This window comes from Daldinia caldariorum (assembly GCF_022478825.1).
Source record: "Daldinia caldariorum strain CBS 122874 unplaced genomic scaffold F4812scaffold_3, whole genome shotgun sequence".
NCBI lineage: Eukaryota > Fungi > Ascomycota > Sordariomycetes > Xylariales > Hypoxylaceae > Daldinia > Daldinia caldariorum.
The window spans coordinates 2,088,383-2,114,262 of record NW_025953039.1 but is presented as its reverse complement, the minus strand read 5'-3'; the positions used below and the strand labels follow the sequence as shown (position 1 = coordinate 2,114,262).

Genomic DNA, 25,880 nt, shown 5'->3' with positions numbered 1-25,880 from the left:
CCGTCCCTCCCTCCCCCCAGAAGCGCGGCATAATGTATACATACCTACCAGGTAGGTTGCATGGGGCACATGTCGACTTTTTTTTTTCTTCCACGACGCCTCCTTTGCTTTTTACGAATGACGCTAAAGACTCAGACTATTATACGGATATGCGCGCTCGGCTCGAATGGGGTTCTCTATAACAAGAAGCCACAGCGACACAGCGCCCCTTGGCGCGAGCTTTTTTATTTTCCATCTTTTATTCTTTTTTTTATCACGAATAGGCCTCACTTCCTCACCATTTCGTACTAATCATATAAGGTATGATGGCATGAGACATATCACCTAACTAGCGTTTCTAACGGGTTTGGTAATAGTTTTTTTTTCTTCTTATGTCTGACCCTTCAGTAAATTTTTCCTTTTTCCTTTTTCTTGGTAACCTACCTTAACTATTGTAAGATAGCCTAAGTAAAAGGGAAAGGAAAAAAGGGGGCGAGCGTGCCGTGCTCTGCCACCCGTCCACCCGTCTAATATGCTCATGAGACGGGAAGAGTATGTGGGTAGATCGTATGATACAAGTTGTAATGCTTTCGAAAATATGTGAGGAGTGAGGGGGTACATTTTATGATTGGGTTAGCTTCCAAGCCGGTTCGTCGAGTTGTCGTATTGCCGCCTAAACGCCTCCCCGATGGCCCAATCCCGCAGATGTATTACTGTAAAAAAAAAGTCTATGGAAAAATATGCAAGTTGACGAAGGGGTTATGGGGAGTGCACCCGTCACTCCACTCTCCGCATCATCTCCTATTCGTCGTGGTCGCCCTCGGATTTAGCGTCGTGCTCCTTAGATTCGCTGATCTTGCTTCGATTCGCTTGCTCCCTGTCTAAGTTGGGGAAGACGACCTCAAAAATCTCGTTGTACCAGCTGGCTGGACGGCCCTCGAGACCCTCCTTGATGTTCTGCACGATAATGTCAGTCTAGACTGTCGCCTCGGAATGTTATTTTGAGTTAGTAACACCCACCTCTGGAAGTTCGAGCCAGTCGGACATATTGTCCGCTGGGAAAATGATCATCTTGCAGCCAGCCCGCCTCGCCGCGACGGTCTTCTCCCGCAGGCCCCCTATCCTGAGGACCTTTCCAGTTAACGTAAGCTCTCCAGTCATGGCGATCGTGGGGTTGACAGGCGTCTCTAGTGCCAATGATAAGAGCGATGTCGCCATGGTCACGCCGGCCGATGGTCCGTCCTTCTGCACTGCGCCTTCAGGCACGTGCACGTGAATTTTCGCCTTGTCAAAGAAGTTATTTTCCGGGAACTCCTTCGCCATAAGCGCCTTGGCAAAGGAATAAGCAATTGCGGAGGACTCCTTCATCACGGTCTTGAGGTTACCCGTGATTTCCAACCCTGCACGACTACTAGGTCTTAAGGCAGATTGGAGAATGGACTCTATGTACATCGCGGAGCCGCCTAGCTGGGTCCATGCAAGACCCATAGCAACACCAGGTGGTGTCACGTCGTATAGACGATCGGAGGTGAATATCGGAGGACCAACATAATCCTTCAGGTTCTCCTTGTTGATCACGACGTGAACAGAGTCAGGCACCTTTAGGGGCACGCGAGGCTTCTCCGAGGTTTCCTTCTCGGATGCTTCGGGAGAAGTCGGATCGCGGTTCTCTTTCTCTTTCTCCTTTTCCTTTTCCTTCTCTGCTTCTTCTAAAGCGGCTTTTCCATCTTCTGTTAGAGCTGCCGACTCAGGAAGGACATCCTCTCCCAATTCTTGAACAATCTTCAGAGCTGACTTTCTGTAGACCTTTTCGATCTGCTTTTTCAAGTTTCGAACACCTGACTCGCGGCAGTATGACTTAATCAACTCATCGATAGCATCATCTGTTAAAATGACATCTGCATCCTTCAACCCGGCGAGCTCCTTAGCTGCAGGTGCTAGGTATTTGTCCGCGATGGCTCTCTTCTCGTCCGAAACGTAACCCGAGAGTCTAATAACTTCCATACGGTCCAATAGAGGTCTGGGTATAGTATCGGTCATATTTGCTGTACAGACAAATAAGACTTTAGAAAGATCAACGGGGACATCCATGTAGTGATCCAAGAAAGAACCGTTCTGTTCTGGGTCGAGTAGTTCTAGAAGAGCCGACGAGGGGTCGCCTTGGTAGCCTCGGCCAATCTTGTCAACCTCGTCGATTAAGATCAGAGGATTCTCAGTTTGACACTTCTTTAAAGCTTGAATGACTCGTCCAGGGAGGGCACCGACATACGTTCGTCGATGACCTTTAATTTCAGCCACATCTGTAAGACCACCTACACTGAATCTGTAGTACTCTCGGTTTAAGGCCCTAGCGATTGACTTTCCTATACTGGTCTTGCCAACACCGGGGGGTCCCACGAAACACAAGATCTTGCCCTCGACAGTACCTCGGAGCTTACCGACTGCGATGAATTCCAGAATGCGATCCTTAACATCTTTCAAGCCGTAATGGTCCTCGTCTAGAACTTTCATCGCATTCTGAATTGCAAAGTTCTCCGCGCTTCGTTGTCCCCAGGGAATCTGTGTCAACCAGTCCAAATAGTTCCTCGTTACGTTAAACTCAGATGCAGCAGGTTCGAGATGAGCGAGCTTGTTGATTTCATCATCGAATACCTTTCGAACGCCTTCGGGCATCGCCAACTTGTCGGCCTTCTCCTTGAACTTTTCGACTAGTTTATCCTTACCGTCAGACTCGATACCCAATTCACGGCGAATACCTTTCATCTGTTCCATAAGCCAGTATTCCCGTTGCCGCTTCGTAATCTTCTGCTCCACATCCTTAGTGATCTTTGATTGAAGCTGGGCGTTCATCAGTTCTTTCTTCAAGACGACTAGAGCCTTTTGCATCCGCTCCTCGACATTGAGACTAGCAAGGACTTCTTGTAGTTCCGCGGGCTCCCCAGCAGATACCGCCGCGGCAAAATCAGCCAATTTTGCCGGTTCTGTAACAACGTTTCCTGTAGATTGACTCATAGAGAAAGTAGATATTTGATCCCTAAATAAGCTGTTCATCGAGGCGACCTCCTTAAAAACATTTACGATTTCGTTTGTCACCGCACGAATAACGGGGCTTTTAGGATCAAACGGTTCTTCAGATAGGTTTTCCACGTTTACAAGGCTGACTGGATACTTGCGCAGGAATGATGTTGGCTCATACTTCTCCGCCGTAGAATCGGACTTGGGAGCGACAGCGCTCTCTTCGAAGCTCGCAACAACGTCGCCCTTCTTCTCTTGTTGTGGTTCCTCTTCTACTTTAGGGGGTATCGGTTCGGGTGTAGGTTCCGCCTCAGAATCAGCTTTCTTGGGTTCATTGGTGGTGCTAGGGGGTATTAAGGTGGAGAGTTTTATCCGGCGATGGGGGTATAGGATAGCCGTGAGGCTATTTTGCTCTCCGTGTACTGGGAACGCGCTCGTAATTTGCGCAAAAACACCAATATCGTAGACATCAGACGGGTCCCTAATTATGTCCTCGTCTGCGTTTTCATCTTTGAATAAGAATGCGCCAACGTAAGGTTGGCCGCGCTTCATCATATCCAAGATCGCAGCAGACACATTAGGGTCCTTAATTGTAATCGCCTTGTAGAATCCCGGGAACAGAGGTCGCTTCGCTATCGGTATGGCCATAACTTGGGGATATACGTCGGGTACGACAGGTTTCTGCAGCGCTTTGTCGGCTGTCGACCTTCGACCTCTTCGGCCTCCGTCTCCAGGCGCATCACTGCCAGATCCAGACGATGCGCCTCCCGCCGCGCTGCTTGCCTTTCCGTCCTGCGATTCGCCTTTGCCGTCCTGGTTCTTTGCATTAGAACCTTTGGCTTCGCTCACTTCACTTTTGGACTCCTCCGTCGTCTTCTTCTTCTCCGAGTTTGCCTTCGCCTCTTCTTCTGATAATGGCTCCACGGACCCGTCGAAGAATCCATTGTCTTTTTTCTCTTTTCTAGTGAGGGGGGTAGTAGAAAAGTTTGTCCTCAGTAAAGCGCCGTGCCTCGGAGCTATCGTCGGTCTTGAGCACGCGATCGCAGGTTCGTTTAAGTTATTGGTATTATTTATTGAGTAATGTCGTGATGCTAAAGAGGGTCGGAGCCTCGATACGAAGCTTGAGGAGCCCCTCGCGACGAGTTGCCGCGATAGGCGTTGTCGACACAACATCGTCAGGAAGCTTATAAGAGAAAATTTCGTCGAGGCGGCGGGTGGTATAGCCGGGGAGGACCGAAGCTTAGTACAAAATGCGAATTTGCAAGTTTACCTTACTTGCACAAAATAAAAAAGGGTTTCCTCCGGTCTGATATTAAGAAAATGGAATAAGAAAAGAAAAAATTGAGTAGTGACTAAATTACAGAGAGGAGGTAGGTATGTATTATGGCGATAATTAGGCCTTAGGGAACAATTACGTACCCAAGTATTGCCTTGTCGCCTCGTCTGAAAATCTAGGTTGGTATTAGACGATAACCTCGATTATCGCCTTAGTAATTGAAGTAGAGCTCACAAACATACCTAGTACCTACTATGTATTTCAACAAAATACATCATCGCTTGCTAAGCTGCCCTCCCTCATTTTGCTTTAGCCTCTAGCCTCTAGCCACAGCTGCGGGACACCGGAGGTAGCGGTTAACCCAGATAGGTTAATCACTTTATCACCCAGTGGCCACTAGAAAGACTAGAAGGTACTATGGATATTTTACGTTAGGTAATCAGGTAATTTGGCAAAACTCACCTGTACCGGATAGAAGGATATACAGCTTTATATTACAACCGAGTAAATCTTCTATCTGCACATCATTGCCATGAAACCAGAACATTAACAACCTGACCGACCGAGATTCAGTTCCAGTTCTTGTTCCTGTTTCTGTTTCGTTTGTCCTAATCTTACATCCGTGAAGCCATGTCCACATCTCCCCCTCCTTCTCCTGCCCGATCCCCTATCCAGAGAACCCAGCAAAGAAGATCCAACAAAAAAACCGTAACTCCAAGGCGGCCCTCATTTCCACCAACCAACAATCCAAAGGCATTCCCAACGTTTCCCCCAACTTAATTTAACATTGCTTAATCATCGTTCAGAATGCTGTATCGAGAATACTTATTATTCCCCACTCCTTCTCCTCCTCCTAGCCCCTCCTCCGCAATCTTCCCACTAACATTCCTTCTCCACGCGCCCGCGATCCCGCTCCCCAAGTCGCCATAATCGTTTCCAGACGAGACTTGACGATTCCCTCCTCCTGCTGCTGTTTTGCCACCGATCATGACGGGCGGCGTGGCGGGCTTCAGTTCGCCGTAGGGCTTAGCGTAGAAGTCGCCGTCCGGCTGGATCGACGAGTCCCTGTTGCGCCCGCCACCGCTGCCGCCTTTCGGCACGATCAAGCTGCGGCGCCAGAAGGAGGGCGCTCGTGCCGTATTACTATTACTACTGCTGCTGTTGTTGTTGTTGCTGTTGGCCTTCTCGTCGACGATGTCCCGGCTAACGCTCGCGCTATGCGCGTTGTGGCTGGCCTCCTGGAACGGCGTCTTCTGCCTATTCTGCACGAGCTGCGGCTGCCCCTGCGGGGTCGGGTTCAGCCGCAGCGGGTTCGGCCGCAGGTGGCCCATGACGTCGATGGGGCTGCTGGGCACGTCGTCGGCCTCGAAGTCGGAGTCGTCCGGGCGCATCATGTCGTTGTTCTCGCGGTCCGAGAGTTCGTCTTCCGAGTCATCGAAGTTGTATCGCTGATTTACGGCCTCGTACTGCTGGGATTGGAACTGGGGCAGGGACTTGGTTTTCCGCGCTCGCTCGGCGGCGTTTAGGGCCCGCTGCCGCTCCTGCGTGCGGTTGATAAGGGACTCGGAGGCGTACCACGCTTCGGTGAACTTGGCGATGCGGGTTGGGGATGCGTTGGTGGGTTGGTGAGGGGAGGGAGTTGGAGCGAGGGTAATGCTGCTGGGCCGGGATGAGGAGGCTGGCGACTGTGCGCCGGTCTCGTGGAGTGGGAACTCGGTATAGCTTGCACGCTGAGCGACTTGCGGGGTGGATAGGCGTTTCAGTTCCGCAACACTATCGCGGGGGGAGTTGCCCGGTGTGATTTGGTACTGTCTGCTGGGGAGATCGCATCGCGAATCACGCTTCGACGAAGCAAAAGAGTCTCTAGAACCGGCGCGCGTGTGCATGAAGGGGATACTAGGTGGTCGCGAGTGGCGATAGCTTTCAAAGGGTGAATCAAGGCGTTCAGAGCCATCCGAGACTGCAGTGTAGCTGGTTGCGACGGACGACTTGTTGCGTTTGTGTTGTTTAACGCGAGAAGTAAGATGGTCTTCCAATGGATTGAAGTCCGGCGGCATACTAGCGATTCGCCGAAACATCAAACACAACCAAATCGATATACCAAGCGAGATGACGTGCAGGCTGCCGGCGCTGATGAGCGTGAAGTACTCGCTCTGGACTAGGTAATCGGTAAGTACGGGAGAAGCCGTTATGATAAGTTCCCACTCCTCGCCGTGGTTGACAACTGAGATAATGCCGAAGGCGTATAGTGGTAGAACAGTTAGGTCCGTAACAGCAGCGAACATCTGGTAGGCTGCCGACGAACCAGGTGGTCTTGATCCGGCGGGTCTTATGAGATGCCAGATGGCGTAGATACAACTGATGACTACAACACCGGGCTAAATATCGGTGTAAGCAAAGAATGTCCATATGAATACCTAACCTTAGGTAGGTTACCCAAGGTACAGAAATGTGTATAAAACGTACTGTGATTCTCATAACCCAAGAAACAAAAGGATCAACATTGGTGATTAGTATCATGAGGGTAAGTAAACAACCACCTCCAATCATTTCTAGGATGCGAAGGAATAATTGAACATATCTCATGAACTTGACCCACCACTTCGTGGTACTGCTCATAGGTTTGAACATCGAGGTGCGGCCAGTCGGCACCACATGCGCACTTTAGAAGATTAGGTAGTCGATTAGCTTGACTGTTACTCGTGCGTATAAGACATGAATTCTTTTAATCGAGTTTGACTTACTCAGGGTGTCTGTTAAAGGCTAAGAAGGGCCCTTTCTGCTTCTTTCTCTTAGGTTGCGGTTCCCAGCTTGCTCTCGTGATAGCCTTTGGATCGAATGGTTTTTCGGGGGATCGAGAGTCGCGCCTTTCGGCATCGTACATGTAGGGTTGCTGAGCACCCATATCTGCGGACGGTCTCACTTTAACTGGCGGGACTGAGAGACATTCATAGGTATGGGAGTATGAGAGCGGGATTGGATCGTCGGTAGAAAAAAAAAACTGGAATACGTGATCTTATGATTGCGAAAGAGCTGGGAGCGCCATTGGTGTGGGGAAAGAAGTGGGATGTGTAGGTTAGAGGTATGCATACAACACACGCAGGTACAATAACGAATGACTAGGTTGTAACGACTGGGATTGTGTATCGTTATGTATCGTTGTGTATCATTGTGGGCGAGAAACCGGGAAGTTGGCGTTTCCACGGCAACAGGCGGCAGAATAACCAGAATACATCCTTATTGGTACCCAACCGACGGGAACGCAATGCGGCTTCCCTTTTGATAATATTTTACTAAATTACATATTTTCAGCGATGTCCCAATTTTGATTAAGGTGTTTTCAACTCCACGATTACCTAAGGCACTGATATAAGTCCATTTACATGTACCTAAGGTAGTTAGGTAGATTGGAACTCGCCCGGTATTTTGACCTCCGTTGGGTTATTTAGTAATCAGCCGGCGGCTTGCTGGCGGCGATGTCGGACCTCGGAATACCGAGACAAACAACCCGAATTTTCAATTCGACGTCATTTTGATAATTCTCGCCCGCGTTGGTTAATTGTTTTAATACATAATATATAATACAGACAAAACTTCAAAATCTTAACAGATGCAATAACAAACATTTTCTTATTCATCTATTAATTTGTACAAAACACCATGAGGCCTCTAGTAAACTCATGGCTCTACGCAACTTGTCGGCACAGAACTGCTGTGTCCCTTACCACTGGAAGAATATCACGTTATTCGACAGAAAGCCGACGTGACAGGTCCCTCCGAATGGCCATAGTTGGCTCCGGCCCGGCCGGCTTCTACACGGCATACCGGGTCATGAGCAAGGTCCCGAGTACTAAGGTTGATATGTTCGAGGCCCTGCCTGTGCCGTATGGTCTAGTGAGATTTGGCGTTGCACCGGATCATCCCGAAGTCAAGGTACGAATTAAATCAATTACGCTACATATATATCTAGGTACCTGTCTATCAATCTAATAATGGACAGTATTTAATAACTCATGATTTTTTAGAAATGCCAAAAAAAATTTGAAGAAGTTGGAATGTATCTCAACTTCACCTTCATTGGAAATGTCTCTATCGGCAACGCTGGCGGTCATTTTGGTGGCTGCACGATCCCGCTGGCTTCTATGATGAACCATTACGATGCTATTGTATTCGCCTATGGTGCATCTGAAGATAAGCAGCTTGGGATCCCTGGCGAATCTGAGCTGCAGGGTATCTACGCGGCCCGCGAGTTTGTTGGCTGGTATAATGGTTTGCCGGAATACGCAGATTTAGCACCAGATCTCACCCAAGGAGAGGAGGCTGTTATCATTGGCCAAGGCAATGTCGCGCTTGACGTTGCTAGAATGCTCTTGGAGGATGTAGACGTATTACGAAAGACAGATATAACCGAGGCTGCCCTCGAGACTCTGCTAAAGAGCCGCATTAAACGGGTTCACGTCGTGGGAAGAAGAGGACCAATGCAGGTAAGTTTTCATGGAACAGATGAGATCTTCAATTATTAATTGCTCTTTTAGGTCGCCTTCACCATTAAGGAAGTACGAGAGTTGATGAAACTTCGAGGGGTTGCTTTTCACGACGTCGATATGTCGCTTATCCCGAATCAGATTTCGAAGCTACCCCGAGCTCCGAAGAGGCTTATGGAAATGATGGTGAAAGGTTCGGTAACTCAATTGGATGAGGCTGCTAAGTCGTGGTCTCTGGACTTTTGCTTATCTCCAACCGAATTCCTTGGTCGACCTGATGGAAAGATAAGAAGCACAGTGTTTGAACGAACCTCGCTAGCCTCACGCTACGACCCGTCCTCAAGTGTCGTTGGGACTGGTAAGAAAGTGACAATTCCCTCTTCTATAGCATTTCGTTCTATTGGTTATAAATCTGTTGCTCTTCCTGGTTTTGACGAAGCAGGTATCTCGTTTGACGAAAGGAAGGGCGTTATAAACAATGACGGAACGGGACGAGTATTAGGAGTAAGAGACAACGAAAATACTGAGCGTCTAAGACGTCTACCTGGACTTTACTGCGCTGGCTGGGTGAAGAGAGGCCCAACAGGCGTTATTGCGTCGACTATGGAGGACGCGTTTTCTACTGCGAATGCAATTATCTCTGACTGGTATACCGGTGCCCCATTCCTTCAAGGAGAAAGCAGCTCTGGTTGGGAAGCCTTACGGGCAGGGGTAGAGCACGGCAAATGCAGGGTTATCCAGTGGGACGACTGGCAAAAGATAGACAGGGCGGAAAGAGAGCGGGGTTTACCACTAGGAAAACAACGGGAGAAGTTCACGAGCATAACGGAGATGATAGCTGCTGCTGAAAATTAGACCTAGAAAGATAGATACCCTCGCGGGCGATTGTAAAAAAAAATGTATTTATATACCTTAGGTTAGGTAGGCATCTAACCCAGCTTATATACACTTACGAGCTCTTCAACTTCTCCGTTAACTCGGGGACCTTTTCGAATAAATCACCGACTAACCCCACGTCTGCTACTTGGAATATCGGTGCCTCGGCATCTTTGTTAATTGCTGCGATCACCTTGCTGTCCTTCATACCCGCCAGATGCTGGATCGCACCGGAAATTCCGACGGCGAGGTATAGCTGAGGAGCAACGACCTTACCAGTTTGACCAACTTGTAAACTGTTGTCGGCGTAGCCGCTATCTACTGCGGCACGAGAAGCGCCAACTGCGGCGCCCAACGAGTCCGCGAGCGGGAGCATGATCTTGTCGAACTCATCCTTCGATTTTAGACCTCTGCCTCCGGAGACCACTTTACCGGCCGTCGCCAAGTCTGGCCTATCGGATTTGGCCAGATCTTCAGAAACCCATTCTACAGAGATTTCCACGTTAGGGTCTACGCCATCTTCTATCGTCGCGGAGCCACCTTGCGCTTCCGCAGCAGGGAATGCTGTGCCGCGGATAGTAATAAGCTTAATGGGGTCGGAGGACTCGACGGTCGCAATGGCGTTGCCAGCGTAGATCGGACGTACGAAGGTGTTCTCGTTTTCAATGGCGGTTATGTCTGATATTTGCTGGGAGTCAAGAAGCGCGGCGACTCGCGGTAATAAACTCTTTCCGAATGCGGTGTGTCCTGCTATGATATGCGTGTAACCGCCCTTCTTGATGTTCTCGACTAATAGCGGCGCAAAGTTCTCTGGGAGACCCTGGAAGTGGAAAGTCGTTAGCCAGCTAGCCCTCATACTTGATTTTTTTTTTTAAAAAAAAATAATAATAAAAGTCGAGGCGCGTTCGCCTACCTTGTCGTAAGCAGCGTTATCCACCGCGATTATCTTTTCGACACCTTCTACCTTTGCCGCCTCTTCTGCTACGGGCTTAATATTGCTTCCGGCGACGAACCCATGTATCGAGCCCCCGAGCTTCCTAGCGGCCGTAATCGCACTCAAAGAACCGTGGTTTAGCTTTCCATCGCGCTGTTCTAGAATAGCCAATGACGATAATAATCTTCGAAGGGCCGAAGGGCTATTGAAGGGACTTGAAAACGCAGAAGTAGAGCGCGGCACGCTGCTGACGCCTCTAAGAACTGTCCGAGTCGCTGTAGAGAAAAGCATTGTGTGGTTTTTTTGGTTTTTTATTTTTTTGGTTATTGCGACTGGAATTTGGCGAGTTTCGCACAGCGGAAACCAGCCTGCTGCAGTTCTTGAATTCGGTTGTTCACGGCCTTCCCACCGAGGTAAGAATACCTAGGGTAAGGTAAGGTAGCGCTTGTATTCGGACCCGGTAACGGAACTCTCTTCACAAGTACCCACCCACCTAGGTATCTATACACATGCATAAGCTAATGCAGCTGTGCAGTATTACTTAAGATTCATCACGTGCTACCTATCGGTTACCCATCCTTTTCTTTTTTTCTAAATTGACGCTTGGACCAAGATCAAGACCAAAAAAGCTGACAAGGCAAATTCGCTAACCTCTTTTCCAGCTTGCCAGTTGGTTCCTCTAAGTCGCGCCAAATTATTTCTCCAAACACGCGGTCGACCCAGTTCCATCGCATAGCATAAGGACGCATCCAATGAATTGAATATCCATCAACGTCCTTAATAACAACCTCCCTTCGAACCGCATTATTGCATCAAATTCTTCTCTCTCTTTAATAACTCGTCGCAGGTAAAATTAACACTTGTTGCGATACCTCGCGTCGGGTTTTTCTTTTTCTTTTCTTTTCCTTTCCTTTTTCAACAAAATTGGTATAATCACATACTAAACATTTAGTAAAGCCTTCTCTCCCCTCCCCCTTCGAAGGTTATTAGTTGTAAATTCGCTTTTTCATTCACGATGGAAGGCGAACACGCCAACTTCGGTTCACCGGCCAATGCAGCTACTCCGGGAAACAACCCGATCCTAGCGCAGCCGCCCCTTCAATCCGATGTAGCGGGTGCGCCTCAAGGCTCCGAGGGTAAGTTGAGACGGTTCTTCCTAACCTCAGCATCTCGGTACTAATGCGCAGAGCAGACGTGCAAATGTCCGAAATCCCTTCCACAGATCCCATCATCAAGCAAGATAGCGCTACTCCTGCACCAGCTGGTACTTCACATAACCCACTTGATGCCCCTCCTGCACCGCCTGCTGAAACTACCCTAGCTAAGGATGATGAGGAAATGGGTGAGGCTCAGCCCGAGCCTCAGGATGGACGAACCCAAGACAAGCACACCGAAGACACTGCTGTCAGCGGTGAAAGTAACGCCCAGGAAGTAAAGTCGAAGGAAACCATCGAAAATGCCGCGCGCGAACATCTCATCTCCCAGACGCATGCAATTGTCCTACCCAGTTACAGTACCTGGTTCGACATGAATGCGATTCACAGCATCGAACGTAAAGCTCTCCCGGAATTTTTCAACAGTCGAAACCGCAGCAAGACCCCCGCCGTGTATAAAGATTACCGCGATTTTATGATTAATACCTACCGGCTGAACCCCGTCGAGTACCTAACCGTCACTGCGTGCAGACGAAACTTGGCTGGCGATGTTTGCGCCATCATGCGCGTCCACGCGTTTCTGGAGCAGTGGGGGTTAATTAACTACCAGGTATTACCTGACTTCCTTTTACCTAATAATACCAAGTTTCTAACACAGGTTACAGGTTGATGCAGATCAACGCCCGTCTCAAGTTGGCCCGCCCTTCACGGGCCACTTCCAAGTTATTTGTGATACCCCTCGTGGACTTCAACCCTGGCAACCTTCGGCCGATCCGATCGTACTAGAAGGCAAAAAGAACCAGGATACCGATCAAAAGGCTAACGCTCCCGCTACTGCCGCGGGCGAGCGAAATCTAGAGATTGGTCGAAATATCTACGAAGCCAACGCGAAAGGGGCGAAGATCAACAAGTCCGAGAATAAGACTAATGGAGAGGCCGCCACTAACGGTGCAACATCCCCGGTAGCTGACGACAATCTCAGCAAACCCATTGCTAAGGTGCACTGCTACAACTGCGGTATCGACTGCACTCGGCTCTACTATCATCTGCCAGAAGCCAATTCAACCAATAAGGCGAAGTGTGATTTATGTTCCAGCTGTTTTGTCGAGGGCCGAATACCCGGAAATCAGTCCAATACCCAATTTGTTCAAATAGAGAACAAAACTTATTCATCCGTCCTCGATCGCGACGCACCCTGGACAGATGCCGAGGTTCTTCGACTTCTCGAGGCCTTGGAAAGATATGATGATGACTGGGCCGAGATTGCAGCCCACGTGGGCACGCGAACTCGAGAGGAATGTGTTTTGCAATTTCTCCAATTAGATATTGAGGACAAGTACCTCGAGACAGAAGCTCCTATCCATGCTCCTACAGGTCTTGCTATGCTCGGGAAGCATGGCGGGCACCTTCCTTTCAGTCAGGCCGATAATCCAGTCATGTCTGTTATCGGATTCCTTGCCAGTCTGGCAGACCCCAAGACAACAGCCGCAGCTGCAAAGAAATCTGTAGAACAACTGCAAGAAGGCCTGCGAAACAAACTCGAGGGCAACGATACGACAAAGGTCAACGGAAAAGGAAAGGAGAAGGAGAGTGACTCGATGGAGTTAGATAGTCACCAAGAAAATACCGGTCCTACCGCGTCTGACTTGGCCAGCATACCACTTGCTGCTATGGGTGCACGTGCGGGCGGCCTAGCTTCGCACGAGGAGCGAGAGATGACAAGACTCCTCTCGGCGGCAGTTAATATTACCTTACAGAAGATGGAGCTGAAGCTCAAATACTTCGACGAGATGGAGGGTATATTACAAGCAGAGCGACGTGAACTAGAGCGGGGCAGGCAACAACTCTTCCTCGACCGACTTGCCTTCAAAAAGCGGGTAAGGGAAACGCAAGCAGGCCTCAAGGCAGCCAACCTTAACGGGGACGTTAAGTCCGATGGCAGTGGTCTTACTTTCACCTCAGCGCCCCCGTTAAGCGCTGTTCAACCGCTCGGTAGTGATGGCAATATCAAGAGCTACGAAGCCTAATTTATTTTACCGGTCCGGGCGGATATTTCTTGCGCTAAATGTTGCGTGAGAGAAGGTTGTTGATTTTTAATCGTGGCGAATTTAGGTATCCTAAAGGGACTTTGATTTGACTGTTGCGAGCTATCAGCTCCCGTGGGCGTCTGTGGAATAGGGTTTCTCGCTTTTGTTGCTTTTGGTTGTCATTTCAATTTTTTTTTCCCTCCGAAAATAAAGTCACCCCTGCCTTGTGGATGAAAAAGAACATTCTTGGGGGGAAGCAGGAGTAAGAGAGCGAGAATGGGAGAAGAAGGTGGAGGGTATAGTATCTTGCACTTGCATAGTGACGAAGACCTCCGTGTATGACTATACTACGATTATTACTACTACTACCACCACAGGTACTTACTGCTTACTCGTAAATGGGATCCATCTATGGGAAGCAGAAAACAGAAAAGAGAGATACTTAGTAATGAACCCCTTGTTGGAGAGTTTCATAGGTATTATTATATGTGCATGTTTCTTCCAAGACCAGCTCTCAGTCCTCTGATATCTTAGATAAATATTTTGTCTTAGGTTAGGTTAGGTTAAGTTGGGTACTCTTAGATATTCATAGACTGACCACCCAATGTACCTAGCCTTCAGGACATCCAAATCTTCTTATTCCTTATTAGTATACGAACCGTCAGCCACCCCGCCTCCACCTCCTCCCTTCCTTCTTCCCATAACCTCCCACTCGCTGTAATACTCGATATGCTCTCTCCAATTCGCACCACCTGGATCCACCAACCCCGACCGTCTCTGCATCTCCCCTTCCCCTTCCCCCTTTTTATCATCATCATCATCGTCGTCCTCCCCTTCTGCCTCCTCCTCTTCCTGATCTTCTTTCACCCGCCCCCGCCCATCGTACACCACCTTCCACAACCGCGCCTCCTCCCTCGCCGCGGCCCGCGCGTCGGAGCGCTCCGCGTCCGCCCACAGCTCGTGCTCCGCGCGGAGCCGGGCGCGCACCGCGTCCCGCGAGCGCGTCGTCGCCGCCGCCTGGTCGTAGGTTGCCGTGTACGTGAGGGCTTCGAGGAGGTCTTGCGCTAGAGCGGGCGGGTCTTCTTCCTCCTCCTCTTCTTCTTCTTCTTGTTCTTCTGCTGAAGGGTCTTTCATCGAAACATCGGAGTCGGGGCCGGGACTAGCGGCCGAATCTGAGTCTGAGAACGAGTATGCGGAGGAGCTGGAGGAGGAGGATATCTCGGGGAGGTCGGTGCGGAGGGCTTGGTCTTGGTCTTGGGGAGGGTGGGGGGATGACGGGCGCGGAAGACGGGGGAAGCCGAGGGCGGTTTCGACTTCGTCGTAAGACATTAGAGGGGGTGGGGAGTCTGTCTCGTCGTCGTGTATTTCAATGGGGGAATTGTGCCTCTCTTCTTCTTCTTCTTCCTCAGTTACGTCGCTTTGAGTCATCGTGTCTTCAGCCTCAACATCGAAATCTTCACGATCTTCCCCTTCTTTTCCAGATCCATACTCCTGATCCGTCTCCCCTGATCCGTCTTCGCTCCTATCATCACCATTCTCATCATCGTCATCATCATCATCCTGCTCGTCATCGTACACATCCAGCCGTAACCTGCGCGCCGCCCGCGCCCAGAACTCCCGGCTGTTCTCGGGCATGCCGACCGACGCCACCGCTGCTTGCACATCCCTGATCTTGACGAGGCCGCTCGTGCGGTTGCTTCGCCGGTCCCCGGCCCGCTTCGCGCGCACCCGCGAGCCCGCTACGTAGAGCGTCGCGCCCACGAGCCGCCGCGTCACGCTCACCACCAGCGAGTGGAAGTCCGCGAGCGCCGTCGCCCGGATCGACGGCGCTTCCGACTCCGACGACTCCGACGACACCCCGCGCCAGTTGCCGTCCGGGACCACGGACGAGTTCATGAAGACCCGCTCGGAGAGCTGCAGCCAGTTGCGGAGCGCGAACAGCTCCGCGAACGGGGGGAGGACGTTCGCATCTATTCTCGTTGTTGTGGTTGTTGTTGTTGGGTTGTTACTAGTGGCGGCAGTACGCTGCTGGCGCTCAAGCACCCTCGCCAGCTGCGCCGTGATCAGCCACCGCCCTTGCCACCGCTTCTGCTCCAGCACCGCCTCGTACCTCTCGCATCGCGCCGCGATCACATCCGCCGCCTGCTCCAGGGCCGCGCACAGTTCCGTGCTGAGCTCCGCTGCGGCGGGGACGTCGACGGGGCGCAGCGCCCTCCGCCTCTTGCCGTCGTCCTCGCGGCGAGCACGCTCCGCCTCGCCAAGCAATACCAGATACTGGCGGACCTCGAGGGGGCTTTTCGTGCCGACCCTCGCGGCGATGCCCGCTATATCGTCGCGCCCCAGGCGGTCCAGGGCCGAGAACAAGGCGTGCTTTTCGGACGGGGACCACGACACGACGCCGACCTGCGAGGGAGGCAGGTCGGACGAGGGTTCGTCGTCGCGGGATATGGTGCCGGCCGCAGCGTCGCCGATTTCCTCGTTGAGAAGGCCCAGGTACTGGAAGTTGAAAGACGCCCCCTTTTGCCTCTTAGGCAGCGATGATGCCGCGGGGGACGACGGTTCTACTGTCCTGTGGTGGCGACGCTTGCGCGCGCTCTCGCCGGATCCAGGCGAGGAGGCGGGAGGCGGCCGGGAGGGCTCGCCGTCGGATCCGCTGTTGGCGGCGCGGTACTCGGGGTTGCCATCCGAGTTCATGCCTAAAGTTAGGTACCTAAGGTAGTTGGTCTTCTATAGTTGCAGGCTAGAAATCTACCTCATGTAACAGGCCCGATGTGTAAGTCTAATTCATGATAAGGGGGGCGATGCATGTGAAGTATACCTATGCAAATATGCAATTATCAGTATTTTGTAAAGGAGATGGCAATAAGAAGTGGGTGAGATAAATAAATTTAAATCTTTCGGACTTTCTAACTAAGTTTCATTTGAGATGTTGTTGATTTATAGTATTAATAAAATAAATTGGAAAGACAGGTGAATGATGCCCGTGTGAAGTAAAGTTTTTACCTAAGGTTGCCTGAGGTATTGTACCTGGTACCTATTCAATATCCGTATCTTAGTAAAGTTTTCTCACTTTTACAAGAGACATAGTTATGCTTAAATTCATATACGGGTTCCACTTAAAAAGTCTACCTAACCTAAAGTGGCTCAAAACTTTAAATTTCCATTGACGCCTCGAAACTCTCAACTCGAAACATACTTACCTGCTAAACATCTATCGCAACAAGTTGTTGTGTAAATATGCCATGCTACCTTTGACCACAAGATGGTTATTCTCAGTGAGGCCCATACGGCGGTTCACAATAACGAGATGCTATCGATACAGGTTTTCTACATCCTTAACAGTCCGTACGGCTGACGTGGTTGATATCTCTAACCCGTTCCAAAGCATTCGCCTTCGTGATTATCAAGAAGAATGCATTCAGTCCGTTTTAAGTTCCCTCGACAATGGCCATAAGCGATTAGGAATATCGCTAGCTACCGGATCCGGTAAAACAGTCATCTTCACTCAGTTGATTGATCGGATTAAGACCGCCTCAAGAGATGTTGATCAGACCCTGATTCTGGCTCACAGGCGAGAACTTGTTGAACAAGCAGCTCGCCACTGCACCTCTGCCTATCCTCACAAAACAGTAGAAATTGAAATGGGCAATATACATGCGTCGGGAACCGCCGATATCACCATCGCTAGCATACAGAGTATTAACTCTGGTAATCGCATCAGCAAGTACGATCCCAGACGGTTTAAACTCGTGCTCGTTGACGAAGCACATCATATAGTTGCGCCCGGATATCTAAAGATTCTGGAGCATTTCGGCCTTGATAAGAAGAGAGATGACTCGCCAGCACTTGTCGGTGTGTCCGCAACACTTTCTCGCGCCGATGGACTTCGTCTGGGTGCCGCAATCGATGAAGTGGTATATCATAAAGACTACGTTGACATGATAGGGGATAAATGGTTGTCCGACGTCATTTTTACTACAGTCGAGTCCACTGCCGATGTTTCACAAGTCGGAACTGGTAGCACTGGGGACTTTCAAACCCGCGAGCTGTCCAAGGTGGTGAATACTAAGCAAGTGAACGAGATTACCGTTCGCAGTTGGCTTGCAAAGGCTTCCGAGAGGAAGTCGACGCTAGTCTTTTGCGTGGATCTCGCGCATATCGACGGCTTAACCAAGACGTTCCGCGAGCACGGCATTGATGCCAGGTTCGTAACGGGAGAAACGCCAAAGGTTGAAAGAAGCGAAATCCTTGAAGCTTTTCGACGCCAAGAATTTCCCGTGCTCATCAACTGTGGCGTCTTTACCGAAGGAACCGATATTCCCAATATTGATTGCGTTGTCCTCGCCCGGCCAACCCGCTCCCGCAATTTATTAGTACAAATGATAGGGAGAGGCATGCGGCTTCATCCAGATAAGAAGGATTGCCACATCATCGATATGGTCTCAAGTCTATCTGTCGGTATAGTGACAACACCTACTCTCTTCGGTCTCGACCCGTCTGAGCTGGTAGAGAAGGCAACCCCGCGTGATTTGCAACACTTGAAGAGCAGTCAGGAGGCAGCAGAGATTAATATTAGACGCAAGATTACTTTTGTCGAGTATGATTCCGTCTTTGACTTGATTGCAGATACATCTGGTGAGAGGCACATTCGGGCAATCAGTCCGCACGCATGGGTACAAATTAATCCAAACAGATGGATATTATCTGGCCCGGACGGTACCTTTATCCGATTAGAAAAGGAAACATCGGGAGACGAGAAGGGAATGTTTGTAGGCTGTGAGGTCCGGGCTCTTCCCAAAAGCAAAAAATCCAAGTCTCCGTATGCTGCGCCTCGACAGTTATTGTCAACACCTATCTTCGCTGATGCTGTTCACGGATGTGACAGATACGCGTCCGAGATGTATCCCCATCTTCTTATTTCAAGGAACCAGCGCTGGCGCGAAGGACCACCTACCGAGGGTCAGCTCAATTTCTTAAATAGGATACGAGAGGATGGGGATAAGTTAAAAGAAGGAGATATCACAAAAGGCAAGGCCGCAGACATGATAACCAAATTACGCCATGGTGCCCGAGGTCACTTCGCTGTCCTTGACGCCGACCGAAAGAGAAAGCAGAGGCGTCAGACTTTAGACGAGGCGAAAGAAAAGATGATGAAGATTCGGGAAAAGGTGTCTATTGGACCTCTGTCAGCTTGAATCCCGTAACCACTATTGTTACAGTTACACCTCCTAATCACAATCGACCGACTCAACTCAAACGCTTTTTAACAATACGTCCGTCACTATGTGATACTCGAACTAAATCTTCAGTAATCATAAGCCCAAAGAGTCAATTTGAATTAGGACTCGATATACGGTCATGCATCCATTCAACCCGTCTTCTACCGACGGTTCATGGAGTATATTAGACCTAATGTCACGCGCAGATATCCTTGGGGTGAAATTTGCTATGGAATTATTCATGTTAGGTACTCTATGCTATATATATAAGTTGGTCGAGCGACGGCTCGCCTTCAAATACCAGTAGGTTGCCCCTATCATTTAAGTCTTTAGACCAATTTCAAACACGCCAACACCATAGGAAGAAAGGATAATAGTGCTACCAGGCGCCAAACTCGAAACCTACCATGGTGTACTCGAAAGCTCTTTTTATTATTATTTTTTTATGGCTACGGTGTTTATAAATCCTCCACCTGTCGGCGGTCGAGACATTCAAGGGGGAAATGGCATAGAACGGCGCACCTGCCCCAAACTACGAATAGGCAGGGAAAGGAGGGGACAGAAGAACGCTCAAGTACGGAAAACATCAAGGACGTTTTTTGAGTAGTGCGAAAACTGAAACTACTACGGACTCGAACAACCATCCAGGTAGTAGGTCCTCAATCCCGATAAACTGCCACGATGCTCCTTCCCAAGACATGCCTCAACCCCGACATCATCATAACGCCCCTAACACACATGCTCCCGATTGGAGAACGTACCCGCCAGAGGTTGTTCCAAGGTTTGATCTTGAGAACTCTACGACAATGTCCGAGGAAAAGTTTGTAGATCTCGAAGTGCTTACCAACAAGCATATTACGCACTCCATAGCCCTTAGGGAGTGGATGAAACAGAAAAGCCAGGAATTAAATTCAATTAGTGGCGGTATGGAACAACACCATGAGAATATCAAGGACGAAAAAGTATCGACTGCCGACACTTCGGGCAATGCCGAGAGAAGGAAAGAAGCCATGCGCGAGATCCAAGAAACGTACGCTGCTTTCGTGGACATGGATACCATCGGAGCTCACGTATCTGCCCGCCGTCAAGCGTCAGAAGCCTTGCAGCGACAACGAAAACTTCCCTTGTCAGAAACTAAGCGGCTTTTGGGATCGGACGGATCGTCATCCTGCTACTCAGGCCCGCTCAAAGAGAAACACCTATACTTAGTCGGCTCGCCTCCGAAAATCGTCAGACTTCCTTTCGACCAAGCCGTAAATGCTGGCCTCGAAGATATCCACGCTCCCGGAGGATACGCATTTCCATCTTCTTTGCCTGATACACCCCAAACACAGCAGCCCCCTCTTCCTCCTCCTCCTTCTTCTCCTCCACAAGCATCTGTATCGGAGCAGCAGCAGCAGCAGCCCCCTTTCCTCATCGAGCCGTCCACGAATCGAAGCCACACCACCACCCTCCATATTCCGGAGTGGTTCGACCACTTCACCATGCCTCTTAAGGGTCAGGATCGCGAGGCCAAGTGGAACGACCTGACGAACCGCATATACACCCTGGAAACGAAAATCCGATATAGCACCGACGACGAGGTTTCGGGGACGAGGGGGTCGGCGGCCTGGGATAAAAAGTGGCACGAGCCTAACAATCAGTGGGCTTTCCCCCACCAGCGCAAGCACGGCGGCTGGTGGAAGTGCCGCTCCGGTCCGGACGCCCCGCAGGCGGAAGCTAGGTGTCGGTTTTGCCACTACCACGACTTCAAGACTGATACTCCCGAGCCGCCGCCGTCGCCGAGCAAGCGCAGCGCAAGAGAGCAGCTCGCTGAGCTTCAGGGCGCTATAGACGAGGCGATGGCTGTGGTTGGCGAGAGGGATAAAGCGGTCGCTTTGGGGATGCTGCGTGGAGGAAACACGGGTTCGTAATGGTGGATAGAGCTGCGTGATTACGTGACGGGTTTTCTCGTCGTGGACGTGTGGTTTGTATAGAGAGTTTTTGCTAGGACAGGGTCAGCTAGGTAGCCATGGCTTCATTGGTTACTCTTGTTGATACCTAGCTGCATATCTGGTGTTTGAGAGTAGGGTATAATAGCCGCGCTGTCAAAGTTGGGTCTGTTGAACCGGCAATGGGTTATGTTATTATCGGCTGATTCATCGTCGATGTCTGCATACCTAGGTAGGCGCAGGATACTGACTTGCATACCTGTTATGGATAATTAACCTTGGAAGTAAATATGCTTTTCTTAATATAGGTCTCTAAAAAAACTTTCTGCATATCGGTTTATTAGTCTGGCTTGTAACCTAAAGGCGCTGAGGAACTTTTCAAGCATTACTTTAGGCATAGACGATAGGGACGAAAACCTGCTGATATTTTTGGTAAGAATTCCCGGCGACAGTTAGGTACTAAGCTAGTGAAGCAGATAGCGAACATACATTCTTAGGAAGATGGATTTGCTATGTTAGTCATTAACAAGGGTATATCCATAAAAGCTAGCTACCTAGGAGACTATTGCCATACGCCCCTTACAATGCAGAATACATGCAAACTACCAAGACTACCTCCTTCTAAGACCCCCCCAAAACTAGAACAGTAATACGTACGAACTATAGCTCATTCTTCTCCCTAACATACGCGCCCCAATTAACTTTCGGTGTCCTCTCGCCGTCCAACCCGTCGCCCTCTTTCCACGCCATTTCGGTCCACGCGCCGAGGCCGCACAGATGCCGCATCGTCGGGCGTCCGTGCGGGCAATTCCAGGGCTTGTCGAGCTCGCCCATGTGGCGGACCAGTTTCTCCATCTGCCTGATGGTAAGCGACTTGCCGATCATGACGCTGCTGCGGCAGGCGCGCATGGCGAACATCTTGCGGACCTTGGAGGGGCGCGGGATGGAGCTCGCCGACGAGGACTGGTGGTCCGTCAACATCGAGATCAGCTCCTCGAGGTCGGCAAGCGAGAACGTCGTCTCCCGACTGAGAGGTAGGCTGAGGAGCTGGCAGCGCGATCCCACGGGCTGATCGCCGCTCTCGTCCATAGCTACGATGAAGCCGTTCGCCTCTAGTGCTTCGAGATTCTCTCTGATCACTTCCTCCTCAAGAGCCGTGAGCTCTAACGCCTTGGGCAGGACCAGCCTCTGTGATTGCACGACAGTACTGGCCTGCAGCCGCTCGAAATTATACTTTTCGTCTGTTGCATGCTGATCGATAATGAAAAGCTCGTCGTCCCTATCCCGATTTTCCTTGGTATCCTCCGTATCTTCGGGGCTCGCTTTGGCCTCCCGAATTGCTAAGATGAAGCCTAGATTGAACTGTCCAATGATCTTCATCTTGCCAAAGTCAGCTTTCGAGATCGTCAGAGACAACTTTTCCTCTGCGTCCTCGGCGTCGAGTCTTTCCGCGGCCGGCTTAGATCCCGTTGTTAAGGATACATTCTTAAGGTATTCTTGCTGCATTGCTAAATTCTTTCGTATATGCTTCTCATCTGTACGTAGCGTCTGTAAGAGGGAGACAGTTGAATCTTTCTTCTTGGCTCCGCCCTTTATGAAGCTTTGTGTGCGTTTCTGGGTCTCTTCGGAAACGGCAGACTTTGGGTCGTGAGTGGCAGCAACAGTAGCTTCTAAATCAACTTCCTCTCTTGTATCCTCAACCTGCTCGCCTGGTTTCTCACCTTCTATAGAAGGACTTAAGGATGGTGGCATGTCGCTTTGTGGATGGATTTGCACATTTTCGGGCTCAGGGGACTGGCTATCTAGTTCACGGTCTTGCTCCTCAATGCTCTCTGCGGCTACTTCGCTCAGGGCTGGCTCTTCATCTTGGTCGTTTTGTTCATCGTCTTCGTCATCGTCTTCGACAAATAGCTGCTCGCTAGAACCATCGGAATCATCCGAAAGGTCTGCTCCTTCTGGGGTGGTATGTACTAATTCAGTCTTCTTTGCTTGCGAATGAGCCGCAAACATTTGCGTTAAGCGTCCGTTGAACGAAGGCATTTGGGTTGTCCCTTTAGAACTTCGTTGCCTCGTCGATGGTTCGCGGGCCTTGTCATTTCCTGTTCGTTGCTTTTTCGAAGGAGAACCAATAATGCTAGTAACAGTATGGTTGCCAACTGTGATTGTAGCCACCTCTGGCGCTGACCGCTTTACAGCTGAAGAGGAGCTAACTCTACTCATTTTAATGTCTGATACACGAGATGAGGTTGATACTGCTGGTATCGGTGGCTCAATTATCTCCTGAGTGCTTGGTGATGGAATACTATCACGTCTACTTGCCTTGACATTTTTTAATTCGGCTAAACGCGCGCGGAAATCTGTTTCTTCACCAGTACTTTCTTCCGAGGATGCAGAAGGTGATAGTTGGCCGTCGACATTGTTCTCGTTCTCGTTCTCGTTGATGTCATCTGTATAATCCGTTGCAAATTTAGAAAAAATGTGCCCCTTCGACTCTGAAGCTACTTTTCCACCACCTTCTGAGGTTTTGACTGTGGCCGAAGAAATATTGGCGCAAACATCTGATTTCGGCTCTGCTCCTTGACTCGTCGGGTCAAGATCCTGGCTATTACGAGCTAGGGGTCTCGTCAAGCTTAAGCTTCTTCGTACCGAATCGCTCGTAGATTCATCATCTTCGTCTTTATCCTGATCCCCTATGTCATCCGTATTCATAGATATAGATATTCGCCGGGGTTCGTTCTCAATCGAAATAGAACGCTTTAACCCAATCTCAGATAAGGGAGTATTTTGTCTATTTATGGAAGACTTCTTAAAAGGTGTCGGGGTTGAGCCAGCTAGTTGAGACGTTGGCAATGCATAATCTTGCGATTCAAATAGGGCAGTGAGAGACTCTCTAAGACTGTCGAGCATCCTAGTTTGATCATGCAAGAGGATTGTGCGCTTATCCGGACTAACATTAACGTCATAGAGATGAGTATCCAGTTGGATATCAGCGAAAATAAAGGGAGACTGGGAAGCATTGTAGGATTTATACACCTCATTAAATATTTTGGTGAATTGTGGTAGGCCACAGGGGCGGCCGTTCACAAAGAACATCTGCCTGTCCGGGGTCTGCCGCCCTTCTCCATGGGCAGGGCGAGATACATGGCCCTTGATATGGATTTCGTGTACGTTATTGTTGTTGCCCTGCGTACTCCATTTCTGGCCTGGTGCGCTAGTAAGTTCCAACTGGAGCTTTAAGTCCAAGGGAATAAGGACGGCTAGAGTTTTGGATCCGAACACATTCACAATATTTTCTCGAGTTGTCTGGTTTCCCTTGGTGGAAAACAATACTATCCGCTTGCCTTTATTCGGCTGTTGAGACACGGAGAATTTCAGTCCAGTCTGGATGCAGGCATATTGGTTGAGAACGCCGATGACTTTGTTCCACTCTCGTTTAATATTTCGCTCCAGTTCGCGACGACGAACAGGTAGATTGTGGAAAATTCCCTCGACAGTTACTGTAGTACCTTTCTGGGCGGCTACTATGCTCGTGCTACGAAGCTTCCCCGAGGTTTCGAACTCCAACTTGGATCCTTTTGGGGCGTCCGATGCCAGGCAGGTTGTCACAGTGAATTTGGATAGGGCACAGAGGGACGATAGAGCCTCTCCGCGAAAGCCAAAGGTTTGAAGGGAGGAAAGATCTGCGTATGTGGATAGTTTAGAGGTATAGTGTTTTAGAGCTAATGTCTCGTAGTTCTGTTTGGATATGCCTGAACCATTATCCTGAACTTCGATAGAATCTAGGCCTTGATTCTTGAAACGAACTTCTTCATAGGTGGAATATCTGTGGTTAGTAGATACACGAATAGAGATATAAGAACGGATGAAGAAAAGTAAACGAACCGATGTTTGTGGCTCCAGCATCCAAGCTATTCTCTACTAGCTCCTTGACCACAGAGCATAGATCAACAATAACTTGACCAGATTGAATTTGATGAATCTAAGTTAGTTACGGTAGTATTAGTATTAGTATTTGTATTTGTATTATAAAGACAACTAACGTAAGAGAGGTTGGACAGCTACTTACAGTTCGTGCCTCGATGGCTTTGATGGTCGCCATTAGTCAGAAGACGATATCATTTAATCGCCGTACGTTAAATAAAACAATAAAAATAAAAAATAGAAATCGATTAGTCGTTCAAATATCTACCGCCACTCCTTTACGTTGATTAAGGAGTCTCGGGATTCTATCCAGTGGTACATGCAATGTGGGCAATGTACGTATAACGTCTTCAGCCTCGTCGCGTCATATTAATTGAATTTTGAATGGGAGAACGCGTCCAAGTTCCCGAGGTAGTGTGTGGCGCAGCGCGTAAAGTGGCTGTATGATTTATACATGTAGCGTTCGTATTTTTTTTGGTGCGAGGAGAAACATTGAACTGTGCACTTTACTGTATTTTTTCTTTTTTTTGAGGTTACGAAATTTCTAACCACTCTTCTACATTAAGTGGCCCTTCATAATTCAATTTGGGCTATATTTCATGATGTAAGCATGCACCTCCAAAGACATGGAATTTACCTAGACAAAGAGGTAAGTTTACCTCTGATGGGAGTCTTAAAGTCTGTATGCAGGTATGTAACTAAGTTATGTTGAAGGGAAAAGTCGAAGCAAGGCACCTAACAGTTGGAACCTTACCTCCAATATATTTAGCTTAGGTAGGTAGGTAATACTTTACCTACATGTATCATGTAGCACCTAACTGCCTAAAGTTTAAAGAGGTATACACGTATCTGCTTCCAAAAACCCGTGTTAGCACAGATTCAGCGGTAACCACCGTAGAGCAAACATCCCTTTCTGTTCTTACCTTAGGTCTAGGTAGGTATCTTGCTTTATCGACACCGTCCAACGTTGGCTTCCCATATTATCTTCTCCTTCGTTCCTTTGGCGCCATTTACCAACTCGTATATAATACCTACAGATTATATACTACAGATAGGGTCCTATC

At 49.4% G+C, this 25,880-nt stretch overlaps 9 protein-coding genes across 9 annotated transcripts; 4 read left to right on the top strand and 5 right to left on the bottom strand.

Annotated features, from left to right (window-relative positions):
• Positions 1-507: 507 nt before the first annotated feature.
• Positions 508-4,541, bottom strand: F4812DRAFT_280345 (ATP-dependent protease La). The gene is made up of 3 exons (XM_047931006.1): positions 4,513-4,541; positions 1,000-4,445; positions 508-936 (listed from the first exon to the last, which is right to left on the bottom strand). Exons 2-3 carry the CDS (start codon positions 4,165-4,167, stop codon positions 781-783), a joined length of 3,324 nt encoding a protein of 1,107 aa, XP_047793144.1. The 5' UTR covers positions 4,168-4,445; positions 4,513-4,541; the 3' UTR covers positions 508-780.
• An 82-nt stretch (positions 4,542-4,623) lies between these two features.
• On the bottom strand, positions 4,624-7,797 carry F4812DRAFT_419151 (uncharacterized protein). Its single transcript, XM_047933317.1, has 3 exons — positions 7,015-7,797; positions 6,737-6,932; positions 4,624-6,648 (listed from the first exon to the last, which is right to left on the bottom strand). The coding sequence occupies exons 1-3, from the start codon at positions 7,173-7,175 to the stop codon at positions 5,062-5,064; spliced, it is 1,944 nt and encodes a 647-aa protein (XP_047793143.1). The 5' UTR covers positions 7,176-7,797; the 3' UTR covers positions 4,624-5,061.
• Positions 7,798-8,050: 253 nt separating this feature from the next.
• Positions 8,051-9,609, top strand: F4812DRAFT_450055 (FAD/NAD(P)-binding domain-containing protein; the record flags this gene model as incomplete). Its single annotated transcript, XM_047936049.1, has 3 exons — positions 8,051-8,203; positions 8,296-8,754; positions 8,806-9,609. 3 exons carry the CDS (start codon positions 8,051-8,053, stop codon positions 9,607-9,609), a joined length of 1,416 nt encoding a protein of 471 aa, XP_047793142.1.
• A 94-nt stretch (positions 9,610-9,703) lies between these two features.
• F4812DRAFT_450054 (electron transfer flavoprotein, alpha subunit) lies at positions 9,704-10,855 on the bottom strand (the record flags this gene model as incomplete). Its single annotated transcript, XM_047936048.1, has 2 exons — positions 9,704-10,450; positions 10,544-10,855. 2 exons carry the CDS (start codon positions 10,853-10,855, stop codon positions 9,704-9,706), a joined length of 1,059 nt encoding a protein of 352 aa, XP_047793141.1.
• A 474-nt stretch (positions 10,856-11,329) lies between these two features.
• On the top strand, positions 11,330-14,063 carry F4812DRAFT_280253 (SWIRM-domain-containing protein). Its single transcript, XM_047931005.1, has 3 exons — positions 11,330-11,700; positions 11,757-12,328; positions 12,384-14,063. Exons 1-3 carry the CDS (start codon positions 11,580-11,582, stop codon positions 13,743-13,745), a joined length of 2,055 nt encoding a protein of 684 aa, XP_047793140.1. The 5' UTR covers positions 11,330-11,579; the 3' UTR covers positions 13,746-14,063.
• Positions 14,064-16,722, bottom strand: F4812DRAFT_280356 (uncharacterized protein). The gene is made up of 2 exons (XM_047931007.1): positions 16,649-16,722; positions 14,064-16,563 (listed from the first exon to the last, which is right to left on the bottom strand). The coding sequence occupies exon 2, from the start codon at positions 16,437-16,439 to the stop codon at positions 14,382-14,384; it is 2,058 nt and encodes a 685-aa protein (XP_047793139.1). The 5' UTR covers positions 16,440-16,563; positions 16,649-16,722; the 3' UTR covers positions 14,064-14,381.
• A 114-nt stretch (positions 16,723-16,836) lies between these two features.
• F4812DRAFT_280165 (P-loop containing nucleoside triphosphate hydrolase protein) lies at positions 16,837-19,334 on the top strand. Its single transcript, XM_047931003.1, has 2 exons — positions 16,837-19,267; position 19,334. The coding sequence occupies exon 1, from the start codon at positions 16,988-16,990 to the stop codon at positions 18,938-18,940; it is 1,953 nt and encodes a 650-aa protein (XP_047793138.1). The 5' UTR covers positions 16,837-16,987; the 3' UTR covers positions 18,941-19,267; position 19,334.
• F4812DRAFT_280166 (uncharacterized protein) lies at positions 19,335-20,929 on the top strand. Its single transcript, XM_047931004.1, has one exon. The coding sequence runs from the start codon at positions 19,663-19,665 to the stop codon at positions 20,875-20,877; it is 1,215 nt and encodes a 404-aa protein (XP_047793137.1). The 5' UTR covers positions 19,335-19,662; the 3' UTR covers positions 20,878-20,929.
• Positions 20,930-21,353: 424 nt separating this feature from the next.
• On the bottom strand, positions 21,354-25,420 carry F4812DRAFT_280143 (DNA mismatch repair protein MutL). The gene is made up of 3 exons (XM_047931002.1): positions 24,962-25,420; positions 24,778-24,874; positions 21,354-24,701 (listed from the first exon to the last, which is right to left on the bottom strand). The coding sequence occupies exons 1-3, from the start codon at positions 24,992-24,994 to the stop codon at positions 21,556-21,558; spliced, it is 3,276 nt and encodes a 1,091-aa protein (XP_047793136.1). The 5' UTR covers positions 24,995-25,420; the 3' UTR covers positions 21,354-21,555.
• Positions 25,421-25,880: the final 460 nt, after the last annotated feature.